This window comes from Manihot esculenta, chromosome 5, assembly GCF_001659605.2.
Source record: "Manihot esculenta cultivar AM560-2 chromosome 5, M.esculenta_v8, whole genome shotgun sequence".
Taxonomy (NCBI): Eukaryota; Viridiplantae; Streptophyta; class Magnoliopsida; order Malpighiales; family Euphorbiaceae; genus Manihot; species Manihot esculenta.
The window spans coordinates 12,093,150-12,117,380 of NC_035165.2; the positions used below are offsets into that span (position 1 = coordinate 12,093,150).

The following is a 24,231-nucleotide window of genomic DNA, read 5'->3' on the forward strand; positions in this document are numbered from 1 at the left end:
GTTGTTAAAATGAACCGGACCAGGCTCCAGTTCCTGTTAACCTGGTCCGACAAACTGGTCAGGTCCATTTTTAACAACAATGATAAATAACCTTTAATAGCTTGGATTTCAGTAGCTTTTCAAATACATAAAATTTCAGCAGAGATTCTCTCTCAAGTTTACCCTCTCTTATGTGTGTTGCGTTAGATTTGCATAGCTGAGCTGCGCCAAAAACTAGCAACTAAGTGAGGCATACTCACATACAAACATAGATGAATATATCTGTGGTATGTCCCTTAGTTATTCAAAATACTAATTGTCAAGATGAAATATTTACACAATTCAACATTATGAAACAATAAAATGCTATGTTCATTAAATAAAGCAACAGTTATGGGGCTCAATGTCATAAAAACAATTCCAATTCTCATGAAAAACTGGAGAGAGAAAGAGAGAGAGAGAGTAGAGTAGTAGTAATTTATAACTTGCTGAAGCAATTAGCAACAGAACAACTTCAAAATTTTAAATCATGTAAACGCAGCTAATTAATACATCAAGCACACAATAAAATATACATACAGAGTAGGAAGTAGACATGATATCTCTTTCAATACGTGTGCATGCATATTGATAAATGTCTAGACCCATAACATAATGGATCTCCAGTTCTTGGAGATCTGGACAACATACCAGTGTGATCCCAAGTTGCTGGAGTACAACATTCCAGGACATAAGTCCTGGAATGTGCATGCTAGAGGGAGGCAGCAAATTAGGTAACGAATGCATCTGACCATAGTCTTCAGGAATATAAGTTGGAAAACTTATATAAAAATAGAAATTGAAAAGAAACTGTAGTAAATTTGGTGCATCACAACTTATCATTTTCATCCACATAATTACGCTATCGGTAATTCAAAATGAAAATCACAACATATATTTTAACTTATGGTATACTTTGTTCATAAGAGGCACCAATAGCAGCTTTAAACTGCATATATTGCCATAAAATATCACCAACCAAAGAATATTAATCACAAGCATTAAGAATACTACCTCTGCTGTTGTTCCTTCTCAGCTTGTTTACGAGCAAATTCAGCAGCTGTAAATCCAAACGTGTCAAATTGTGATGATGTCCCCAAAGATCGACCTTCCAATTCCTAAAATGCAAAATAAAGACAAAGGCCACCAAACATATTCATGTCTGATAAGACTAATGAGATTTTAACCATGAAAAGTATATCAAGAAGGTTTTTATGTCAATTTAAAGTACACTCATACAGAGCAATTAAAGCTAGTCAATAAAAGGGTTTACCAAATATTTTACAATATCGCCAGAGTGAGTTTACATGGTGACTGGGGAACTATGGTGTTTAGTGAAATCTAATTTGGGATAAACTAGGATGGAGGTAATAGAGAGGAATATTAGCGAAGATAAAGGAAACAAAATGTAATGTAAACAAAGATTAAATAACTTCATTGTATTTGGGAGTTTAAAAAAGTGTAGGATATAAATAAGTATAAAGTATTCAAAACAAACTTTACATGGTATTATCCACTTCAACTGCCAATTTCCAGTTTAAAGGAAAATGGGTATTATAAGGAGCCTTAACCATATAAATAATTGACCCCAGCTAACCTTCCAATACCACACAAAAATAAACTGTGAAAAAAGGCTAGCAGGTTAGCCAGTTGGCCTTCATTAACATTTAACCAACTTCTATGCACTTGGAGGATAACTGCAAAGGTAAGCTTATAGAAGTTGAGACTGTCATTTCTTTGGCCTATAGAAAAGAAAATTTGGAAAAGTTTTGAATCAATGAAAATATTAATAGTATCAGCAGCATAATCCCATTTTTGGTTGACAATGTACAATCCTAGTGGAAATGGATAATAACTCATAAGTCATATAACCCCTTCATATGCACATTAAATTATTAACAGAACTCTTAATTTTACTTAAAAAGAACAATTATTAGGTTCTTGAAGTATTGGATTTGGAATCAATATAACAAAATATCTCGCATTATAGAAGCATTTTTACTCTCGTAAAAGTTACACCATTGACAAAATTATTTATCAAAACAGTAGAACCATAACAGCAAAATTTTTTATATCTCATCTGCACTTGCATTCACATTATAAGAATTAAAAATTTATTATAACATAACAAACAACAATAGCAACTCCATATAAACTAATCATAGTCGAACCACATTGAATCATATTATTTTTCATAAGATGTATATGCGAGTACAACTGATAAAATGAAGCGAAACATACAGCTTTCTCATCTTCATCTAAGAAGTTAAGAATGCTTTGCTGTTTAACTTCAGCTCTGTTTTTCCGGGATGATGTAAAAGACTGAGGAGCCCAACCTGCAGGATGTTTCACCAGATTAGCTCATAAATTTTACTTGAAACTTTTATAAGCAGATGATAAGGTCTAATGTCAGTCTTGAAAACACACCCTCCTTTGATCCCACTGTATTGTAATAACCAGCAGAGAATCCTCCAGTAAATGCTCCATGGAATCTTCTCCGTCCTTCTTCATCTCTAACCTGAGATGAAATTAAACAAAAAACCAAGATGAAACCAGAAGGCATGATATGTTTTTGTTGAACCACAAGGCATCAGTGAATAAGTGCCAGTTCTTTTGAAATATTAAATCAAATGAACCAATTCAGTTATAACTAGAAACCATCACAATTTATGTTGAAGAAAATTTACAAGGAACCAAATGACTTAAAAATTTACAACTTGTTCTCTTGCAAGGACATGATAAGCCAGCAAAAAAAATTGAAATATTGTCCAAGAAACCAAACTAACTCAGGAGCCTCCATCAGATTTTTTAAGTTAAATTCAGATCAGGGCAGATTAACAAAGACAAAGGCACTGAGACAATTGACACAATCAGGGACAAGTATGGAAAAAATTAGCCGCACGGGTAAAGAAGTCAACTTATTGCATCCCAATTCCCAAAGCAGCAAAGGCGCACAGCTTGCCCTAGCTTGTATGAACTTCAAATTGCTCGGGAACTGACATAACAAACATTATTGTTGAGACTGACTAAAAGGACTTGTATCCAAGCTCCATAAGAATAAGCAATGCCTCAAGGGGTTTGTTGGCTATAATATTATGAGTCTATACGGTCAATGTTCCATGTTCTGGCCCATTTAGCTCTTCACAAGATAGGATGGAATCAATTACATTGAGCAACTTCCTGGGCTCCTGGGTCTGTATTTGAACTCACTCTTAACAGAGATATTTCTATCTTCCTTAAACAAACTTGGTAGTAATAGAGCAGGGAGTGTTAATTTCAATTTGCAAATTACATACGTCAGCAACCAAACATTATAACGAGGTTCACTGAGTTTAAATTTTTTACAAATGACAAAAATTAAGGAATATAAACCGAGACAGGCGCAAAAAGAAACATACAAAATTGACAATGACCACCAGATACAGTTATAAGCAGTTCTGTACTTTCTTTCTCCTCCTTTAGACAAATCCGCATTTTCCTTTACATTCTCTAGAAACAAACACATGGGAAATGAAAGAACTACCTCTTGCTTCCAAGAAGGGAGGGTTCGGAGGTGACCAGAGGCCTCCGCGATGGCTTTCTTCTTGCGGCTAGTGAGCTCTTCCTCGCGCTCTATCGGGGTACCAAAGAACACGAAATCCTCTTCGTCCATATCCATTCTTACTATAATTTATCAGTATTATTTTTAGCGAGTGGTTGAAGCTCGATGAATCTTAAGATCCAACAGAGATTATTGAAAAGATGGGAGATTGAATGGGTTCTAATCGATCAAGAGAGCAATTGGGTAGAGAAGTTAGGCAGACTGAAAATGTTAGGGCTGCTTAATCGTGGAAACAGTTTCCATAACAAAAACTATGTCGTTTTGTTTTCATGTAAAATAAGAGAAACCGAGAAATGCATTAAAAAAAAAAAAAGACAGTATTTATGTTACAGGAAACTCATTGGTCGATCTTAGTATTAAAAAATATACGTAAATATTTATAATATTTAAAAATATTTACGAGTTAATTCTTATGTAATATAGACCGGTAAGCATACTGCCGCGTGAAAATCAAGAGAGCAAAGATTCATTGGTTTTTTTAGTGAATTAATAACAAAAAATAAAATTAAAAAATTGGAGATGCTATATTATTATTCCAATGCTATATTATTATACATTAAGAATAAAATATTAAAACAGAAAACAATAATGTTAGAATTTAAGGTTTAATGTGGTTGAATCGGAATATAATTGATATATTATTAAATAAATATTTTAAATTTAATAATATTATTTTTATTGTAACTATTATCTTTATTTTTCAAATAATTATTAAAATAAATTTACTTAAATTATAAGATTTAAATATTTTTAAAAAATAATTTCAAATTTTAAATAATACTCCTTCCCTCTATCATTTTTGTACATATTTCCTTTTATGTTCTCCTAAAATTATTGTCTATTCTCATTTTTACATTATAATAACATTTAATGGATTATTATAATCATATTTAATTTTATCTTAATTTCAATATAATTTCTATTAATTATTATTTTTTAAAGAATTATTCAAAATATAATGTATTTAAGATGAGTATAATTAAAAAATTAATAAAAAATTATTTTTTATGTGTGAAAAATAAAAATAAATAAAAATTATGAGACAGATGAAATAACATTTAATTATACATTACAAAAAAAATTAAAATTTAAAATTTAAAAAAATAAAAATAAATATTATTATGTTAAATAATATAAAATAATAAACACAAAAATTTGTTTACTTTTTCACTCTAAAAAGATAACAAATAAAATAATATAATTATTTAATTTAACTAATAAAATAAATTATTAATAATATTAACCATTAAAATTATATTTTTTTATAACATTAGTTATAGGTTAGTTTTAATTATTTTATAACAACATAATTTTTTTAAAAAATAAATTTATATATAATATATATATACACACATTAAAACTCGGGTGTAATTTGTAATAATATATAAATACTATCAATTTGGTATAAGAATTTTCACTTTTGCCCTTACCTTTTCTTCAAGATAGATTTTCTTTCTATAGGTTTTTGCTTTTGTGGTAGGAGTGTTTATTATCTTCCGTGGCAAGTATGAGAAATCACAATCATGCCCTCTTATGTGATTTCAGTCTACCATCCCCTTTGAGCAATTTTCGTGTCTTTTATCATTGGCAATCATTAGTGAATCATTAGTTCTCTATTTTCGTAACACAACAATTGCCATTGCTCTCCTTCCCTTCATAAGATGGCACCGTTTTTATACTATTTTAAAATGTTGTTTTGTATTGTCATTGGACCCATTCAATAACATTTTCATTTGTAAAATTTCACTCATGCCCTTACATTCCCTTCGAGCCAAATCTTATCTCTATGGGGTTTTTTGGCTTTGGACCGATAATGTTTATTGTCTTTTTTGCCAACAATGTAAAATCGCTATCATGCCCTATTATACGATTTCAGCCCATTGTCTCCTTTCAATGGTTTTTTTTTTATCTTTTTATTATTAGCAATCATTGGATTCCTATTTTGTGGCTTAACAATTGCTAGCCCTCCCTTACCTTATTTAAAACAACATCATCTCTGGCTTGATATTACGATGTCGTTTACTATAGCTGTTGGGCCACTCCTATATAACAATATCATTTGCAAAATTGCAATTATGCATGAACCTACATCTCCATTGTCTTCCTTTTTATGTGTTCCTTTGCTTCATGTGCTCTTAATGTTCTTCTTTTCTCTCTGAATTCATTGTATATTTTTTTAAAAAGTTGTATTTAATAGTCGTGCGATATCTATCCGTTGACTGTAATATTGTGCGCTCCGTATAATATTTTTGCTAAAGAAATATTGTTTTGTATGGAACCTTGATCTTCGTTGCATCTATTTTTTGTGTTTCTTTGCTCCATGTATATTTAGTTTGTTTTTTTTTTTGTGTTTATTTGCTCCATATATATTTAGTTTGTTTCCTATAATTTGAAAGTAAAAGCTATATTTAGAAAGTGATTATTGCTTATCGAGTGGTGTAGTTTCGATTATAATATATGGATAGTATTTATCCCGTTGCCCATGAACTCCCATGTTTTGTTTTACCTGCAATGTTCTTCTAAAGAACTTACGTGGTAATAAATAATTTAGAGACCATGGCATAGACAAAGGAGTATAGGGTCGGTGGCTGCACCGACTTCGGTAAAATATATATATATATATACCCCTAATAAGAATTAAATTTTTTGCAACCCGTTCTGGCTATGGATTTTAAAAATTTGTTCACACACCTAATTTTTTTCATTGCTTGCAACCTTGAGCATTTTTTAAAAAAATTTCGTACACCTAATTCTTCCTCCCAGTCATTAATGGTATGTTTATTTTGTATTTTAACCTATTTTTATTTTATATTGTTCATCCAATTTTTTTTTGTAATAATTTATCATAATCACTAAGAATTTACACTTATTGATCCAAAAAGACCTAAAGTTTGTATGTATTTGTATTTTAATTCAATTCTTTTAATTTTGGTTTAATTGGCTCAATCTTTGCATTTTAATATAATTTTAGTCAATTTGCAAATTTCTAAATTTGATAATATAGCTAGCATGCTACATGCATTATTATTAGGTCAACTAACTGAAAAAAGGCCCAAAATTTATATCATTTTATGTTTTAATCTAAATATTTAAATTTTGGATAAATTGGTTCAATGTTTGTGTTTGTTGGTCAATTTTTAAAATTAAAATTAAATATAAACAATCTAATTATTAAATATGTTATTCATATCTTTAAGGATAATGAATTTTATATTACAGTAATGACTATGAATATTTTATAGTAGACATATTATTTAATTCAAAATAGCTACATATATGAAATAATTAAAAATAATATATCTATTGTAAAATCTTCATAATTATTATTGGAAAATAAAATATATCTAATGTTGAAACTATCTAACGACTTATTTAATAGATAAATTACTATTATATTTAGAATTAAATATATCATTTAACTATAGTTAAGTATGAGTTAATATTATTTTCATATATAAAGTTAGTTTATATTTAAAAAAATAATAAAATATTACATTTAGTATTCTATCTAAACTCGTACATTTTGATTTTTGAAAATTGGCTAAAATTACAACCAAATGCAAATATTGAACCAATTCATCCAAAATTTAAACGTTTTGATTAAAACGCAAAAATGTATACATTTGGCCTTTTTAGTTATTTGGTCATTAATTTATAATTAAAAAAATAATAACAATAATACATATGACATGGTCTAGATTATCAAATTGAAAGATTTACAGATTGACTAAAATTGCACCAAGACGCAAAGATTATGTTAATTAAATAAAAATTAAAAGAATTTGATTAAAATGCAAATACACACAAATGTTGGACCTTTTAGGATCAATTGGCTTTAATTTTTTAGTTACAAGTTCGCTACAGTTGTGTGCAAATCCGATTTTACCACTGTTCATCCATACATGTTTATGCATTGGTCTGTTTATTGTTTACACTGAGTGAATGGTGCACATTTATTGTCTACTCTATGAATATCCTTGCATTTGGGCCACATATGTATCTTCATGCACTATTTACTATGTTTTAAGAATAGTGTCATACATGGCTTGCACCAGAGGTGTGACTTTATATTAACTATGTGATATAGGACTTATTAGACTCCGTTAGGAGTTTTAACCAATAACTAAGACGAAATAATAGAAACGAGAGACTAGAAGCCAAAAACTCTTATTGAAATTCTTGAAAGATTGAAAAGTGTTTCAAAACAGCCAAGGAAAGACTATTTATAGTAGAAAAATCCTAATATGAAAAATTATAAAAATAATTCAAAAAAAATAATCAAAATGCAAAATTGACCCTTTAAATTATGAAATTTTTGCCTCAAACTTTGTGACAGGCCTATGGCCCTTGTCACACTTTTGAAAGTCGTGCGTCTCAAAATTTCCTTTCCAAAAAGCTATCGTGGGTCTCGATCGGACGTCGGCAGTAAAAATTAGGTCCAGTGAAAGTCTGCCGTAAAGTCCAAGCCTAATTGCTTCGTATCATTATGGGTGTTTTGTTTTATTTACCTTTTTACCGGTTGTTTGTGGCTTTATTAGATGTGATATCTAACTCCTCATTTAATGCTTGTGTCTTCTTGGTCAGTCAAAATTCCTAATAGGTTCAATACAAAGTGTGACACCTTTGATTTTGGGCTCCCGCAAGTTGGAGGGAAGCCATGTGTGTTTGGTTGTCGTGGATGGGCAAGAATCAAGAAGTCAGGCCTATTTTGAAGGATGGTCAGACCATTTTGGTGACTGGCGAGACTTTTGGATTTGGCGAACGAGTTGGCAAAGGGAGCAGGCGAGAATTGTGAAGCCAGATTGGCGGGACGACTTGCTAAGCAAGCAGGAAGAGTTGCGGAGTAGGCATAGCTGTCGGCGGAAGGAGCTGATGGTGGGAAGAGCTGCCGAGGGACGAGCATCATGTTAGATGCGAGGCTGAGGGAATCCCAAGAGAGAAAGCTCCAGTGAAGTAAGCTCTAGAGGTGAGAGTTGAGAGCCTAAGGCACACACTCGGCAGAGAGAGATGAGGATGTGTAGCCAAGAGTCCCTCTTCCAAATTGTGTCCATGTATTCCTTGTGTTGTGTTCAATTGTAGTTTGGTCCTTGTAAATGTGTTTGAGTGAATGAAAGCTCCTCTTTCTTAACTCTAATGTGTTGAGTTCTTCCTTCTACCTTTCTGCTTCAAAGTGTTGCTTCCATTGTGCCACTCTGCTGCTGTTCTAATTGTTCAGCTCTTTTGTCGAGCTGCCTGTGGAAGTGAAGCCCTCTCATACCGTGATAGTTGGTATCAGAGTTGAGAGGTATAAGGCTGGCTTAGTCTTGGGGGAAGGTTAAGTGTCGCATGGGTCCTTGGAGTTGGATAAATTTCCAAGCTCACTTGCAAGGGCCGTAAGAAAAAACACTGGTCCTCTTCCTTGTAATTAAACATTTTCGAAATAGACAACAAAAGAACAAAGAAAAAATATAAAAAGAAATTAAGCCAGTGCACTACCAGCAGAGTGGGATAACAACACTGCATAATAAGGACTAAGAAGTCAATAATAATCTTAGAAGGAACAATTAAAAGACAATATGAAAAAATAGAAAAAGAAAGTAGAAGGAATACAAAATACCAACCTCGAAGACAACCATGCAAACAAAGGAACGATGCTTGCTATTTATAGGTAAAATGAAGCCAACAAACTCGAATCTTTCAGGAAATCCTGCAAACAGAATAATATCTTACCAAATCTAGCAAAATAATTAATAAAGTGCAGAGCATAATATCTAGAGCATGGATGAAAGCTAAGCGTGAAACTAAAAAATGAGATGAATTCGCATTAAATAGTCAGTTAACAATCAATTCTATTAAAAGAACTAATGATATTCTGAAGAGAAATTGAATAAGCAGTTAGATATCATGTCTAATAAAGCACCAACAACTAATAAGAGGCAAATAAAACAAAACATCTATAGTTAAGATAAAGCTAAACCTCGAACACAAGCCATGTATGCTACTATTCATAAAACAGAGTAACTGGTGCATGAAAATATTCATGGAATAGATGCAAGGATATTCATAAAGTGGACAATAGACGTGAAGTGTTTAGTCAACGTGAACAACATACAGACCCATGCATAAGAATATATGGCCATCAAGTAATTTACTTCCATGTAAGTTTGTTAAGAAAACACTGCATGTAAAACCAAAATGGGAGTTCAGCTGCACCACTCAATAAGCGAGAATCACCATGGAAATATACCCTTTACTTTTAAAGCATAGGAAACAAACTAAATATACATGGAGCAAGAAACACAAAGAATGATATGCAAAATAATATTTCATCAGCAACAATATTTTACAGGATGCGCTAGTCAACTGATAGACAACACATGATTATGAAAGACAATTATTTTTTTTTGAAAAAATACAACGGATTCATAGAGGAGAACAACAAGAGCACACAAAGCATAGGCAAACAGTGGAGATGGAAGTCCGTGTATAGCCATGCTCTCTCAAATGACGTCGTCCCACAGGAGCAACATCGTGGTAGCCCAATAGCAATAATGAACGGCAGCGCAATGCTGCGAGAGAAGGAAAAAAATCAAGAGGCTTTGAATTACAGGACTACATAATAGTAATAAATGATTTCATTTTGTAAAGGGTGGGAGGAAGAGGGCTGTGTCACAAAAATAGGAAGTCAATGATGGCCAGTGGTAAAAAAAAGGGTAAAGCCGCTAAAAAGAGATGGTGGCCATAGCATTTTTTTACTACAAAAACATGGTAGGAAGACAATAAATACATTCGCTACAAAAACTAAAAAACCATGATGAAATGGCATGCAACAACAGTAGGCAAGGGTAAATTAGTAATTTCACTATTCCAAAATTCACACCGTTTAAAGACTATTGCAAATTGCAACTGAGTTTTAATGTATATATATATTCTCCAATGATTGGAAAACCTTCATTGGATATATTTTCTTGAATATACATATATAGTTACCTAAATAAAATCATGCAAGAGTAAAAAAGAAGGTTAACCCAATTTATAATTTCTTCCTCGACTTGCTTTTCTTTTTTTTTTTTTCTATTGAGATAATACTTCTTCCTTGATTTGCTTTTTTTTTTCTCTCGATCTTTCACACTGTCTTTGTCCTCAACTTTTATTATATATTATTTTACTAGTTGAGAATAAACTCAAAACTTTAAATAAAAATGAGTGTAGAGTCATACATATATGCTACTACAAGAAGTGTTGATGGGAAATTGAAATGAGGAGCCATAAAAAATGTAGCATCACACTTTATAGTTTCTATATATCTTTCAATAAATTTAGAAACAATTAAAAGATAAGTGGATGCCATGCTAGTGCACCCATGGGAAGATGAGAAATTATGGTCCCAAAAGAATTCAACTTGACTTTAGCCATTGAGGTCTCTTTGCACCAACAAACAAGTATTTAGTCTTTAAGTTGTTCTTTGATAAAAAAAAAGGATAAAGTATAAAAAAATATCTTGTGGTTTAACTCATTTTTACTTTAGGGTTTGTAATTCAATTTGTGTTAAAATAGTATTTGTGATATTGTACTGTTAGCAAATAATGATAATTTTCTGACGCCATCAAAAAATGCTGACGTGGCAAGTAAAATATAATTATTAATTATAAAGAGAAAGTATAAAAAAAGTACTATATAGTTTCACTAATTTTATTTCAGAATCTGTCGTTCAAGTTATATTAATTTTGTATCTCATAATATAAATTTTATATCAACATTTCTGATGATATTTAAAAATTGCCGCTATTTACTAACGGTGTGATATTACATATATTATTTTAATATAAATTGAATTACAGATTCTGAAGTGAAAAATGAATAAAACCGCTAGATATTTTTTTGTACTTTCCAAAAACAAACACGTTTTTTAATTATATCAAATCAAACAAAAGATATTAATTGCAAATTTGCATATCAATGCTGGATGATGGTAGCATACTATGTAATTCAATTTCTATCGGGGTGTACAACATCATTCACATTACCGTAAGTGATTCTACATGACAATATTTGAGAATTAGTACTTGTTATCAAATGAAGAAGATTCCATGTGCACTTTAAAAGTAAAAGTTTTATTAGAAAAAGTCATATTTTTAGTTATTAGGTTTTGATGCACAGTGAGTAAAGTTTTCTTTGAAAAAAATGGTGAATCTCCTTTTGTTATATATGAGCAAATAAAATAATGAGTATCAATAGAGCTATAAGTACTCTAAGAGACAAAATCCATAATTCTGATAAAAAGAAAAGTTATAAGATTATATTTAATTAAAAAAATTATATATGTTGATGACTGCTGGGCTACTGACACTCAGACTGTAGTCGAGTCCTTACAGAAGAGTCGGGCCCAAGACTTATTAGAGCCCACTATGCAAGTTGGTCCATTAGCATGCAACCTATCCCACAATCGAGCAGGTCGGGCTGACCGGGGCCCGGTCTCATCAGAGAGAGGAACCCAGCTCATCTGACTTGATGGGAAGTAGGGGGACAGGCCCAGCTATGCCATGACCTTATCAGTACGAGTATCGGAGAAAAATTAAATGGCCGCATGCCGATGGTGGAAAGGCAAGTACGTCCATACGTACGATTCTGTCTCACAGTGACATGTAGCAGGGTGACAGTTATGCGTCACTAGAGAATAAAAAAAAAATTGAAAGAGGGAGGCATGAACCATTCCAGTTAAATTTACTCATACACACCTAAATCCTACTTTTTATGGATCTCAGATTATTAGATGTCATTAAATTAAAATGGATAAAATAAGATGTAGGTTATCCAATATGTACTAAGCAAAATAATGCAAGAGCACGCATTGATTAGAATGATGATGAATTTTGCTAAAATACTGTTTAAGAAAAACATTCCTTTAATATGTCAATCTCAAAACTGTTTATATTTGAACGTTTTAAATCTTGAGTTTTTAATGCTATTCAACCTTTGTATTATAAAATATCACCTAAAATCGTTGATGAGCTCATAAATGCTATTATAAAGTTACTTAAAGTTTTTACAATAATAAAGTTTATGATATAGAACAATTAGTTTTTTATTATGATACAGAATAATTAATTTTGAACTTTATGGTAAATTTAGATTGAATTTAATTTTTATTGTCGACATCTGATGGAGATTCACGATAGATTTTTAGAAAGAAAATTTTAAGATTATCATTTTTAAAAGTGTGACGAGAGCTAATAATAAGTTAATTTTAAAAGATTATCTTAAATATTTCAAGCTAATATTCAAAAATCTTAAAAGGTGATAAATCTTTTATAATTTTTAATATATTTTTCCTTTTGCACTTTTTAAAATTTTCACTTTGTTTCTGTAATTGAAATTTTCGCTCGATGGGTAAATGATATCATTCGTTCCTCAATTTTAGAGTTTATTTTATTTTTGTCTCTTAACTTCATTTGATTGTTAAAAAACCCCACAATTTTAATTTTATTTTAATAAAAATCTGTTAAAAAAATGCAATTGCCTAAATCACCTTTAATTTCTCTTTCTTACTTTATAATATTTATTTATTTATGTAACATGTTAATTAAGTTTTTTAATATTATTTTGCTATTTTTAAAATATTTTTATTAAATAAATAAATAAACATTGAGAAATTTAAAAAAATAAAAAAATAAAAAAATAAATTATAGCATTTTATTTTAATAACAAAAGTGATCATCAATAAATAATTAATTTATAGGTAAATATAATAAAACATTTATTAATTTAATTATAAAAGTAAAATAGAGAAATAAAAAGAAAGAAAAGAAAAAAAATAATTTTATTTTTTTTTAATCTAAAAGCCTGCCATTGTAGGTAGAAAATGTTTTTATTTAAATAAAATTAAAATTGAACGATTTATGATAATAAATAAAATTGAGAAATAAATATAAACTATTTTTAAAATTGAAGGATTAATTTGGATGAAGTAAAAAAAAAAAAAATCTAACCAAGCAAATATAATTTAGCACTGCTTTGAGAATTTGAAGTTAATTATATAATTAATTTTTCTATATATAATATTATAATATTATAATTTTAATATTTTATTGTAGAATTAAACTATAAAATGTGTATTATAAAAATTGAAGTGTATTTTATAATATAATTTTATATTATATTTAAAATATATTTCTTTATTTTAATTATTTTATTATTGTAAATTAATTTATATATGTATAAATAATAAATTAATTTGAAATTGACTGATTTAATTATATATTTTAAGTTTTCATATATAATATTATAATATTATAATTTTAATATTTTATTATAGAATTAAATTATAAAATATATATTATTATTTTTATAATAAAAAATATTTTTATAGTATAAGTTTATATTATATTTGAAAGTAATGAAATAAATATAAAAAATAATTTTAATAATGTACTCACAGTGGTAAATGGATCTCAATAAATTTAAGAAATCTCAAGTTTTATTTTTTTAATTTTTAATTCTTATTTTTTTTAAAAAAATAATTTTAATATTTTATTATAAAATTAAATTATAAAATATATATTATTATTTTTATAATAAAAGATCTGATTGCTGAAGGAAGGATATTTATTGGGCTAGGCCCAGGCCCAGGACCAGGCCCACACCGTCTCTTTTCCGATTGCTGAAGGAAGAAAATGACGCGAAACTACAACAAGATAGGAACCGCAAAGTCGTCTGATAGACAACAAGCGAATCATAAACATCATAATAAAAAAAAAGGAAATAAAAAATTCAGAGACCCAGTATAACGCGCCAAAGAGTTCGTGTATGCACCCACCAATCAGCTCTATGGGTCCTACTCCTACCTACGAACTGTGTTTCTTTAATGACATTTCGACGCGCTCAACTGAGAGCGTGCTTTTTACGAGAAGCAACTGCTTTTGGGGAAGAGTGGACTTTGCCCCTAATCGCCTGCGAGCAAGACCTGGTTCTCTTATCGTGAAGAAGAGGAAGACCCAAATCATGCCCTTGCCTGATAAATCCATATATCAACGATGCTCCTCCTCCTCCTCTTCTCGTGTTTGATACCTCACGCAACATCTCCGATCGTGAATTGGTTCGCTCGTTTTCTCCGGCGGTAAATTTCCGTAATCGCTCTCTGCGTTTCGACTCGGTGAGTCAACTCAATCGCTTTCTATTCTTTTCTTCTTTTTTTTTTTTTTTTTTTTTTTTTTTTTTTTTTTTTGTGTTTCAGATCTATTGATTTTGGTTGATTCGATTCAAATCATATATCGCTATTTTTTCATGCGTGAATATAAGTTTTTTCTATTGATTAGGGTTTTGAATATTAAAGATGGAACCGATGGATATTGTTGGTAAATCAAAAGAGGATGCGTCGCTTCCTAAAGGTGAAAAATTTACAATCGTGATTTAACTTTGAGTGGTTATGTCAATTTTTTTTTCGGATTTTTTTTATAAATTTCTTTATGCTAGGGTTGGCAGTTTATTAGTTTTATGGTTATAGCAGCAATTTTTCTTTTTGTTGAAAATTAGAAAGTTTGAGCTGCTGGTTAAGTTGCAGGGATGTCAAAATTTCAAAAGAAGTGTTTTCTTTTGGGTGTAATATTACTGTAAATATCATTATTATTGTGCTGATTTTACATAGGTATTCAATCATAATGGTTTTCTATGAGTAAGGATGTTCTAGACGTGCTTTCTAATTTATGGTATGCAGAACAATTCAGAACTATATTTATTAAATGCTTTATCAGTGATGTTACTGTTATTTTGGATTGAGTAGCTAAAGGAATAGATTTTACGTTACTTTTTAGATGCTTTTACCTTGGTAAGTTTAAGTTTGTGCGATTTGAGTTAAAAGTGATTCTAATAACTTGTGTCAAATACATTTGCTTGACTAATTCCGTACAGCTATAATCTGGCTAGTTTCTTTGTTTGACTTGATTTATTGCGTAAGCTATCATCTAGCCAAAGGATTCTAAGCTAGTGCATAGTGAAGGGAAATGCAGACTGTTGCAAGTGTAATGTTATGGAAGAATGTAAAGGGTTGGGAAATTACTGTGTAATTGAGAGTTCTAAAAAGTTTCTTTGCTCAGTAATAGAGTTCTTACTGGATTGTTACTAGTTTCTGAAATTTGGTTTTGTAGCATAATGAGAGTGGCCTATGCATTTTCAGTTTTAGCGTGGTTGTGGGTTGATAATGGCATCTGCCTAGTTTTGGTACTTGTTTCATTGGTTGTGCTGAGTTAGGTTTTATAATATGGGACATTTATTTGGTTGAAGTGCATCAATTAATGCATGGATGTGCATGACCATAAATGAACATTATATTTTGTCGGTAGTTGAGTATGTGCTAGTGATTGGCCGTGAACTGTATTTGATGCTTGGCAAATAATGCTCCGTGCTCCTTTATGACTCAAAACTAATATATTTCTTTTCCAGCAACTATGACTAAAATTATCAAAGAGATGTTACCCCCAGACGTTCGTGTTGCAAGAGACGCTCAAGATCTTTTGATAGAGTGTTGTGTAGGTGTGTTTTTTCCTTTATAAGATTTCTGCCTATCTAGCTTGAACTTTTCCATTTCTTAACCTGTATCTATTAATGTTATTGTCTTTACTTGGACTTGTAGCTTCTAAAATGTTCTTTGATCGATTTATCTGTCCAGTTTTCCCTTATAGGTTCCTTACATCTTTCTTCTCCTTTTATGCATGATATTTCCAATATGTGCTGTTGATCACAAGGTTGTTACTTCCATTATCATGTGCCATTTTGTTAATTTCTTAGGAACTGCTTTATTACTGTATAATGTATTATATGCCTCTAGGTCTCCACAAGATGTTACATTTGTCGAAAGAGAGATAATATTATTGTTTAGTATTGTCAAACAAGATTTTTACCTTCCAGGCAGCAAGGGTTTAAGAAAAATAGGTGCACAAGTAATTTTATAGTACTTGTTTTTGCTATTTAAGGCAACTCTTTCATGACTGGCTGATTGAAGTACTGTCCTTTTACATTGCGGACACACACACATGCATTCACTCACCCTAAGAGAAAGAAGAGGGAGTACATAGAGGTATACAGGAAGCATAATTTTATAACAACATATTCTTGCTGTGAGGAATACCAAAGGTTATCATTTAGAAAAACTTTCATGGAAATTCAGTTTATATGGTAGGATCCAAAAGAATAGTTCCTTTATAACATCTATGAAGTCAGCTGTTCGCTTATATATCTGCTTGAACCAGTCGGTTGTTTCTTCTTTTATTATGGAGTCATTTCTTTAGTACTTGTTTAAACATGAAGCCAACTCTTAAAAGTTAAAATCTCTCCTGATGAAGCAGAAGCACAAATATTATTATTAAATTATCGATCCATTTTAAAATAGTGTATCTGTTTGGGGTTCTAATCTACATGGGGAAATTATTAAAAAACTCCTTGAGATATGGTCTTCTACACATTCTAATTCCCTCTTTTTTCAAAATTCAATTCATGGACATTTAAATTTTATGCAAGTATTTTATTAACCAAAGAAGGTCAAAAGAATTTTTTTCATGTAAAAGAACATTGATTTGTCATTTGTTGGCCTAACTTTTTGACTTTAACAAAAGTAAAGAATCGAAATTTTTCATTAAAATAAAATGGTGAAAAAGCATATTAATCTAAACTTCAGGATTATATTTTGGCGTGTTAACCCACACTTTTTATATTTGAATTATTTTCAAGTACTGCTTGAAACAGTATCACTTAGCTGCATGTCTACGAAAACCTTTAAATCATAAAATAGTCCCTTCAAAAATATTGAAGTCAGAGACTCCTGTGCTATCAATGAATAAATTTGGAATTGTATATTGTAAGTATTGTCCCTAGTTTTGGATGTCTCAATGAGGGAATTTCTGTAAGGTATTCAATCTTTTTGCAGATAAGCTTCCAAAAGAAGCTATTTGCATTTCAGAGGATTTCAACACAACTTTCTACTTTGAAGAAAGCATATCCAATCTGACAGAAGATAATTATTTCACTAATTATTTTGCTGTTAAAGCGATTTTCCCCAAAACAAAGTTGCAGCTTTGGGTTGTCTATTTAGAATAGTGCGAGTTCTTGAGATTTATTTGCTTATGCCATTTTGTTTGTTATTGTTCTAATTGGCTGCTGATTTTTATTAACATTTTTTCTAAATCCACAATAGTAGTTCTGCTTCTGTCATTATTTTCTTACTGGATTTTCTAATATATTTGTGTGCTGAGGTGTCTCTAATTTTTTGTGTTCTACTCATGACTGGCAAATGTTTCTCTTTTCAGAATTTATAAACCTTGTATCATCAGAGTCCAATGAAGTATGCAGTAGAGAGGAGAAGCGGACGATTGCACCTGAGCATGTTCTCAAGGCCTTACAGGTTTTTAACTAATCCTTTCTATCCTCCCCCCCCACCCTTCCAAAAAGAACTATTTTTTACCATTCTTTTCTTTTCATTTCTTCCCTTCCCCTTTGAATTTAGTTTATGCTACTTTTTTTGCATACGGATCAATATTGTTAAATTTCCTTTTGAATTTGTAGATTGTGTTTATACTGATCTTTTGCTCAGGTTAATTTATTCATGTTTTCTTCACTTCTAATTTTGCTAGTAATTCATCCAGCATAACCTATTCATTGGCATAAAGCTAATCTATCCTGCTTTTAAGATCTATATAATGCCTTAACATCCTTCTGCCACTTGTTGTTAAAGCCCAGTCAATGTTCAAGATTTTGAATTAAAGTAACTCGAGATATATGGCATTCCTTTCATTTGACGATCATATTTTTACACTTGTGGGTGTAATGTTTAGGTGAAACAGTCATTTTTTTTAAGGTGAAATGCTCATTCTTGGCAAGCTCTCTTTCTATTATCAGCTTGTATACTTCTTCCACATTTTAATCCATTGGATGGTGACATGGATATATTCAGTTATTCACCTAAGAGTGGCTCTTATGATGACCAAATCTCAAGTGGGATGGGGCATATGTGAATTTCAAGATTTAGCATTTTCTGTTGTGTATGCTATAAGTACGAAAGCCAAGTTGTTCCTTGAAGCATTTTATTTGCATATTAATCTGATTCCTCTCTGACATCAGGTTCTTGGATTTGGAGAGTACATCGAGGAGGTTTATACTGCATATGAGCAACACAAGATTGAGACTATGGTAATTCATCATTTTCTTATTCCGATTCGCATTTGGTTATTTCTAAGAAAAGATTTGGGGATGCAAAAACCATGAAAATTCATAGTACACTTGTAATGTGCTGGTTCATTGATTCAACCTTCGCTTTATCTCTGACAATAATAGCATTATATAAAGGTCTTTTGGATTTGCATTATTTTTATGGTCAATTACTTTATCAAACCGATATCTGATCTGGACATTAGGAAAAATAAAGTTTTTGTGAGGGCGTTGCGAAGTATATTTCCTGAAACTTTTTGGGAATTTATTCTGGAACCTAAACTGGTTTGAGACTATGGCTAAGTTGCCGTGTTTTTCTTTTCAGCAGGACTCTTTAAGAGGTGGTAAATGGAGCAATGGGGCAGAGATGACGGAGGAAGAAGCAGTGGCAGAGCAGCAAAGGATGTTTGCCGAGGCACGTGCAAGAATGAATGGAGGAGCTATCGCTCCAAAGCAACCAGAGAGTGACAGAAGTTTAGAAAGCTAATTGTAGGTGCTTTTTTAATTTAATTTAATTTATTAAAAAGCATAGGCAAGCATCCATGACATTTTTCGTTTTGTGCTGTGACTGCCCTATATAGTCCTATATAGTGTACAAAAAGTCATTTGACCAAGTGCATTAGCATGTGGAGATGCACTTGGAATTGTAGCTCATCTTATGGGATGATGTTTGTAACTTAATGTAATTAGTGCAAGTTGGTCCAAATCCTCATCTGTTTCTTCACTACTTCTGTTACAAAAAGTAATTTGAAGCATAGCTATGTTTATAGGTTGCTCATTTTTCACTTTTACAACGTTCATCTGATCTCCAAATGCTATATATGAGATTTTTATTATCTTGAACACACAGATGATGGATTTTTTAGGGCTAAAAAGTTAAATTTAAATAAAATTTAATACTTTTAACTTTTATTATATAATTCAAAGATAAATTAACATTTTTACCGACTTTTGAGTTAGAAAAGATGAGATCCAAAGAATGCTTTTCCTCCCCTGTACCCGCAGCAATGGCGATTTAGTCACTTGAAAACTATGTTGCTCCTCCGCAACAAACCTCCACAACTTATTTGATTGAATTAAAGAAATCAGATAAATTTCCAAGAACTTGAAATTTAATAAGTTTAATAAATTACAATTGTATTTTTATTAAATTTAAATCTAGTTAAATTATGCTTAATTTAACATAATTATATTAAATATAATCTTGTTAAATGTATACTTTACTATTGATAGGTGTAAATATTACTTTAATAAATAGTTTAATTCTCTAACTATAAATGTTACCTGGAACCGTTAAACATAAATGTTGCTGTCTTTAACTAAATAAACCATGTTTTCACCGTCTTTTTTTGTCGTAAGGTAAAGATTCATTGATTAGTAGAGAAAAAACGTACAAGATTACATAGGCATAAATTCAAAATGGAACAACGCAGGTCTAAAACCTAACAAAAATAACAAATCTAATTAAGAACAAGCTTTGGGCCAGAAAAAATCCCTAGGCTACAACGAAAGCGAGTGACCCAGTACCAAGTAGGGTCACTATAACAACACCCCTCTCCTCCATTGCAGTCGTCACAGCGAAGGAAGCCCAACAGCGAACAGTTGTTTTAGCAACAAGATTTCAAGGCCTCAGAACCCAGCAAGGATCTTTCCGAAGCAAAGAACGATCAAGATTGAACAAGAATCCATACAAGAGGGGGTAGTCATAGCCACAGCCGGTTTCGGTTTGATTTCAATTTGAAACTGATAATTTAATTTATTTTTTGAATTAAATCAAAATTTGGTTGATTTAAAATAATTCAAAATAATTTTAAATTTTTAATAGTTTCGATCTGATTTTAAGGTGATTACGATTTTAAATTTTTACAATTTCGATTGCGATTTTAATTAAATTCAAATTATAAATAATTAATTCAATTTTGATTTTAAAAAAATTTAAAAGTAAAAATTTTAAATAAAATATAAAGAAATAAAATAAGTCTTAAATATTATTAAATATACATTTTATTAAACAAATTGTAAAATTTATTTATTTTTTCATGATATAAAAATAAAATAATATACATATAATATAAAAATAAAATAATATTACATTTAAATATAAATAATTCTTTTTAAGTTAAAAATAAATTTAAATTTAATTATTTAATAATTTAAGGTGACAATTTTTTAAAATGATTGTTAAAAAATAAAAAATCAAATCAGAATTAAATGGGATTATTGGTTCAAATTAATCGATTTCGATTCTGGATCACAGAAAAAACCGCAACTGGCTTTTTAGTCTAAAATTTCAGTTCAATTTCGGATTTGATCGATCCGGTTCACAGTTCAAACCGAACCGTTGCGTCAATAGCGCCCAGCCAAGGGCCAAGAAGCAACAAATCTATCAAATGAACACGAACAAGGGTGGAGACGATGTGCTCTTCAGCTACCCACTCGCGTCTTCTGAAATTCTCTGAATTCAACGAATCACTGCCACTTGAAACCTTTGTCGAAGCAAGGAAAAGAGCCTAGATTTAAGCTTCCCAAAAGAAAACCCTGCAAAAGGAACCAACAGGACAAAGCAAAACACAGAAAAAACAATTTTTCCTAGATTGATGCACGCAACACCATTTTTAGGATCCACAAGTCTCAGATTTGCTTTGTCTCTGAAAAAACCAAACCACAAGGAAAATAAACTCCAGTGGATTTAAAAAAACCCTCACTGTATAGCTCAAATCTGTAACAAAACCAAACAAAAATTATACACCCACCCAAAAAGAGGAAGGAAGAAACCTACAAATTAAATGGATTAGAAAGAGTCGTCTTTCACTTGGATGGGGCAGGGAACAATGGACGAGCGACGGCATGGCGAGGATCGAACCTCAGAGAATGGATGAAAACGGAGACAAAAATTCTCCCAGTCTAAAGAAAAGGGAAGAGTGCGATTAAATAAGGGAAAAAAAAAAAAATTTCTCCAACACAATCAGCTGTCGATGATTACAGCATAATTATTTATTATTTTCAAACACGTGATTTTACAAATATGCTAAATTCATATTAAATGAAAAAAATAATTTACAGTTGAAAAGCTGATTTTTTGCTGACTTTGAACAGGCCTAAATATAAGCATTATTCCAATTTTTGGCGAAATCCAAATCCGAATCAATGAATGCAGGCAAGAGAGTGGTTCTTACGAGGGACCCACGTGGAACGAGGTGGGGCTTCCTAGGTTGGCGAAACGTAGACGGATCGCCGATGTCACAGCACCTGCCTGAACCACGTTTATCTCGGAAGACGATGAGGGAGACGACATTGTCCTGTGACTAGCCAGAGTATACTAGATGTTTTAATTGAAAATTTAAGTTAAATTAACTTGATCCAATTCTTAATTTATTTTTTAGTTAAATTTTAAACAATTTTTCACAAAATCATTTACGATTTATTTTTTAAAATAAATTATTTTTATTTCAAATGAGACAATTAATAAAAAATAATTAAATTAAACTTTTTTAAAAAATTTCTATTATTCGAGAGTATGATTTATATAAAATAATTTATCTGACTTGTTATATGAGAGCAAAAATTTAATTTTTGTAATATAATATGTGAGTTTTAAAAAATATAATAAAATGGTTTTGAAATTTTTTAAAAAAATTATTAATTAATATTTTTATTAATTTTAACTGTTAATTTTTTAAAAAAAGTTAAAATATTTTTAATATAGAAAAATTAATTATTAAATATATTTTAATTTTAGTAAATTAATGCAGTCATCAATTCTTTTGAGGGGCAATAATTACTGTAAATATATTTAAATATTTGAAAAGTTTATTTTAAATTATATTTTTACAGTATTTACTAATAAAATTTTTTATATTACATTGGCTAAAAACACTTAAACAGTTAAAATTAATAAAAAATTTAATTAATATATTTTAAAAAATTTTAAAAAATATTTAATTAATATATTTTTAAAAATTTTAAAAATATCTTTTTAAAATTAAGAAATTAAATCATATTATATTACAATTGGTCAAAATAAGTCCTAAGTTTTCATTACAAAATAGGAGTATGTGGCAAGAGTTTGATACGTGAGCATTGCGGTCCCACTTGAGAAAAGAAAGATATGGATGCTTTAATATCCGGTTCATCATCAAGACTCACATTTTTTTAAATAGAACGAGTCTCGGCATAAAGTTACCACTAGCAGGTATAATCCAGCGGCCCCGTTACGCTTATAATCACAGGATCTCAACCAGTTAACTCGGCGGGATCCCTTATCAAGTTAGCCGGTCATATCATTGCCGGATCATCAGAAAATACTATATTTATTTTCATTTTCTTACAATATAAAAGGGAACGATCACAGATGCAAAGATATATAATTCTCTTACACAATTACTCTCAAGTTCTATATTCACCATATTCTCTAATTTACTGATTTGAGTGTCGGAGTGGCCGCCAAGGACACCCACCACCTCACGTTCTCTTTCTTGCAGGTTTAGTCAATCACATCACAACTCTGTTTTCTGACCGCAATATTTGGTTCCATTGGCGGGAAGTCCATTGAATCCTTTCTGTTCATTTGGATTAAAGCGGGTCTCTTACCCGCTTTTCTTTTAGAAAAAAAAATCTCTCTTCTTTTTCTCGAAATGGCCTATAGTTCACGAACTGCTGCTAAGGTTGTTACTAATGAGGGCGCTATCATTTCCTCCACCACTGGCAGTGGAAAAAACATGCCCTCAATGGTCTACGAAGCATATCTCAATAATGTAAACAACAAGCAAATGATCCAATACATTCAAAAGTTGCAAGCTACTCTCGAGTAGTATAAACAATAAGCAAATGATCTAATACATCGAAAAGTTGCAAGTTACCCTCGAGCAGTACAAAGCTCGAGGAGAGGCGTCAGTCACGACTCCCAGGGGAAGGGAGGAAGTCTCCGTTGACACCCTTAGGACTCGGACAAAGGCGATCAAGAGGCGGTCCAGAGGGAAGGCCGAGTTCAAAGAAGATGAATTAGACGATACACTGAAAGATATCGATTGGAAGTTGGTAGGGGCTTGATCAAGCATAATTTAGCCACATTTTTATTATCTTTATTATTGTTTAATTACACATTTTTTCAGCTTAATTTATATTTTTGTGATATTTTTGCAGAAAAGTAAGAAAATGAAAAGTTAGAGAAAAAGTGCAGAAAAAGCTGGAAAATTGATTGGGTCGAAGTGATTTGGCCAAATCACTCGCAGGAAGCTGAAGCAGAAAACTGAAGCAGAAAACTGGGACTGACTTGTAGAAATGATATGGGCAAACGATTTGGGCAAATCAACTGCCCAAATCAAACTGACGCAGACAAGGACAGCAGCGTGGGAAAAAAGAAAATTTCAAATTTCAAAAGCATTGAAGTCCTATCCTACTTCAAACACTACAAGATCAATCCTATGACAACTCCAAAA

The 24,231-nt window shown here is 30.9% G+C and overlaps 2 protein-coding genes and 1 long non-coding RNA gene across 5 annotated transcripts in view; 1 reads left to right on the forward strand and 2 right to left on the reverse strand.

The window, feature by feature from the left end:
• The window catches only part of LOC110615179 (G patch domain-containing protein TGH), a 37,042-nt gene extending 33,185 nt beyond the window's left edge, over window positions 1-3,857 (reverse strand). Inside the window, exons 1-4 of the mRNA XM_021756909.2 lie at window positions 3,542-3,857; window positions 2,446-2,536; window positions 2,260-2,354; window positions 1,033-1,136 (exon numbers count right to left, since the gene is read on the reverse strand). Of these exons, the coding sequence (XP_021612601.1) occupies window positions 1,033-1,136; window positions 2,260-2,354; window positions 2,446-2,536; window positions 3,542-3,676 (425 nt within the window). The 5' untranslated portion in view covers window positions 3,677-3,857. The remainder of the gene's footprint in view (window positions 1-1,032; window positions 1,137-2,259; window positions 2,355-2,445; window positions 2,537-3,541) is intronic.
• A 10,640-nt stretch (window positions 3,858-14,497) lies between these two features.
• LOC110615812 (protein Dr1 homolog) lies at window positions 14,498-19,517 on the forward strand. Of its 3 annotated transcripts, none has more exons than XM_043956906.1 (6): window positions 14,498-14,750; window positions 14,914-14,985; window positions 16,037-16,126; window positions 17,896-17,990; window positions 18,707-18,775; window positions 19,122-19,517. In XM_043956906.1, exons 2-6 carry the CDS (start codon window positions 14,931-14,933, stop codon window positions 19,278-19,280), a joined length of 468 nt encoding a protein of 155 aa, XP_043812841.1. In that variant the 5' UTR covers window positions 14,498-14,750; window positions 14,914-14,930; the 3' UTR covers window positions 19,281-19,517. The 3 variants fall into 3 exon arrangements, with proteins under 3 accessions (XP_043812841.1, XP_043812842.1, XP_043812840.1); XM_043956905.1 differs by having other exon boundaries at window positions 14,501-14,750; window positions 19,119-19,517; XM_043956907.1 differs by lacking the exon at window positions 14,914-14,985 and having other exon boundaries at window positions 19,119-19,517.
• Window positions 19,518-20,974: 1,457 nt separating this feature from the next.
• On the reverse strand, window positions 20,975-22,089 carry LOC110616277. The gene is made up of 2 exons (XR_006350865.1): window positions 21,970-22,089; window positions 20,975-21,697 (listed from the first exon to the last, which is right to left on the reverse strand). It is a non-coding gene; the product is annotated as an uncharacterized LOC110616277 (long non-coding RNA).
• Window positions 22,090-24,231: the final 2,142 nt, after the last annotated feature.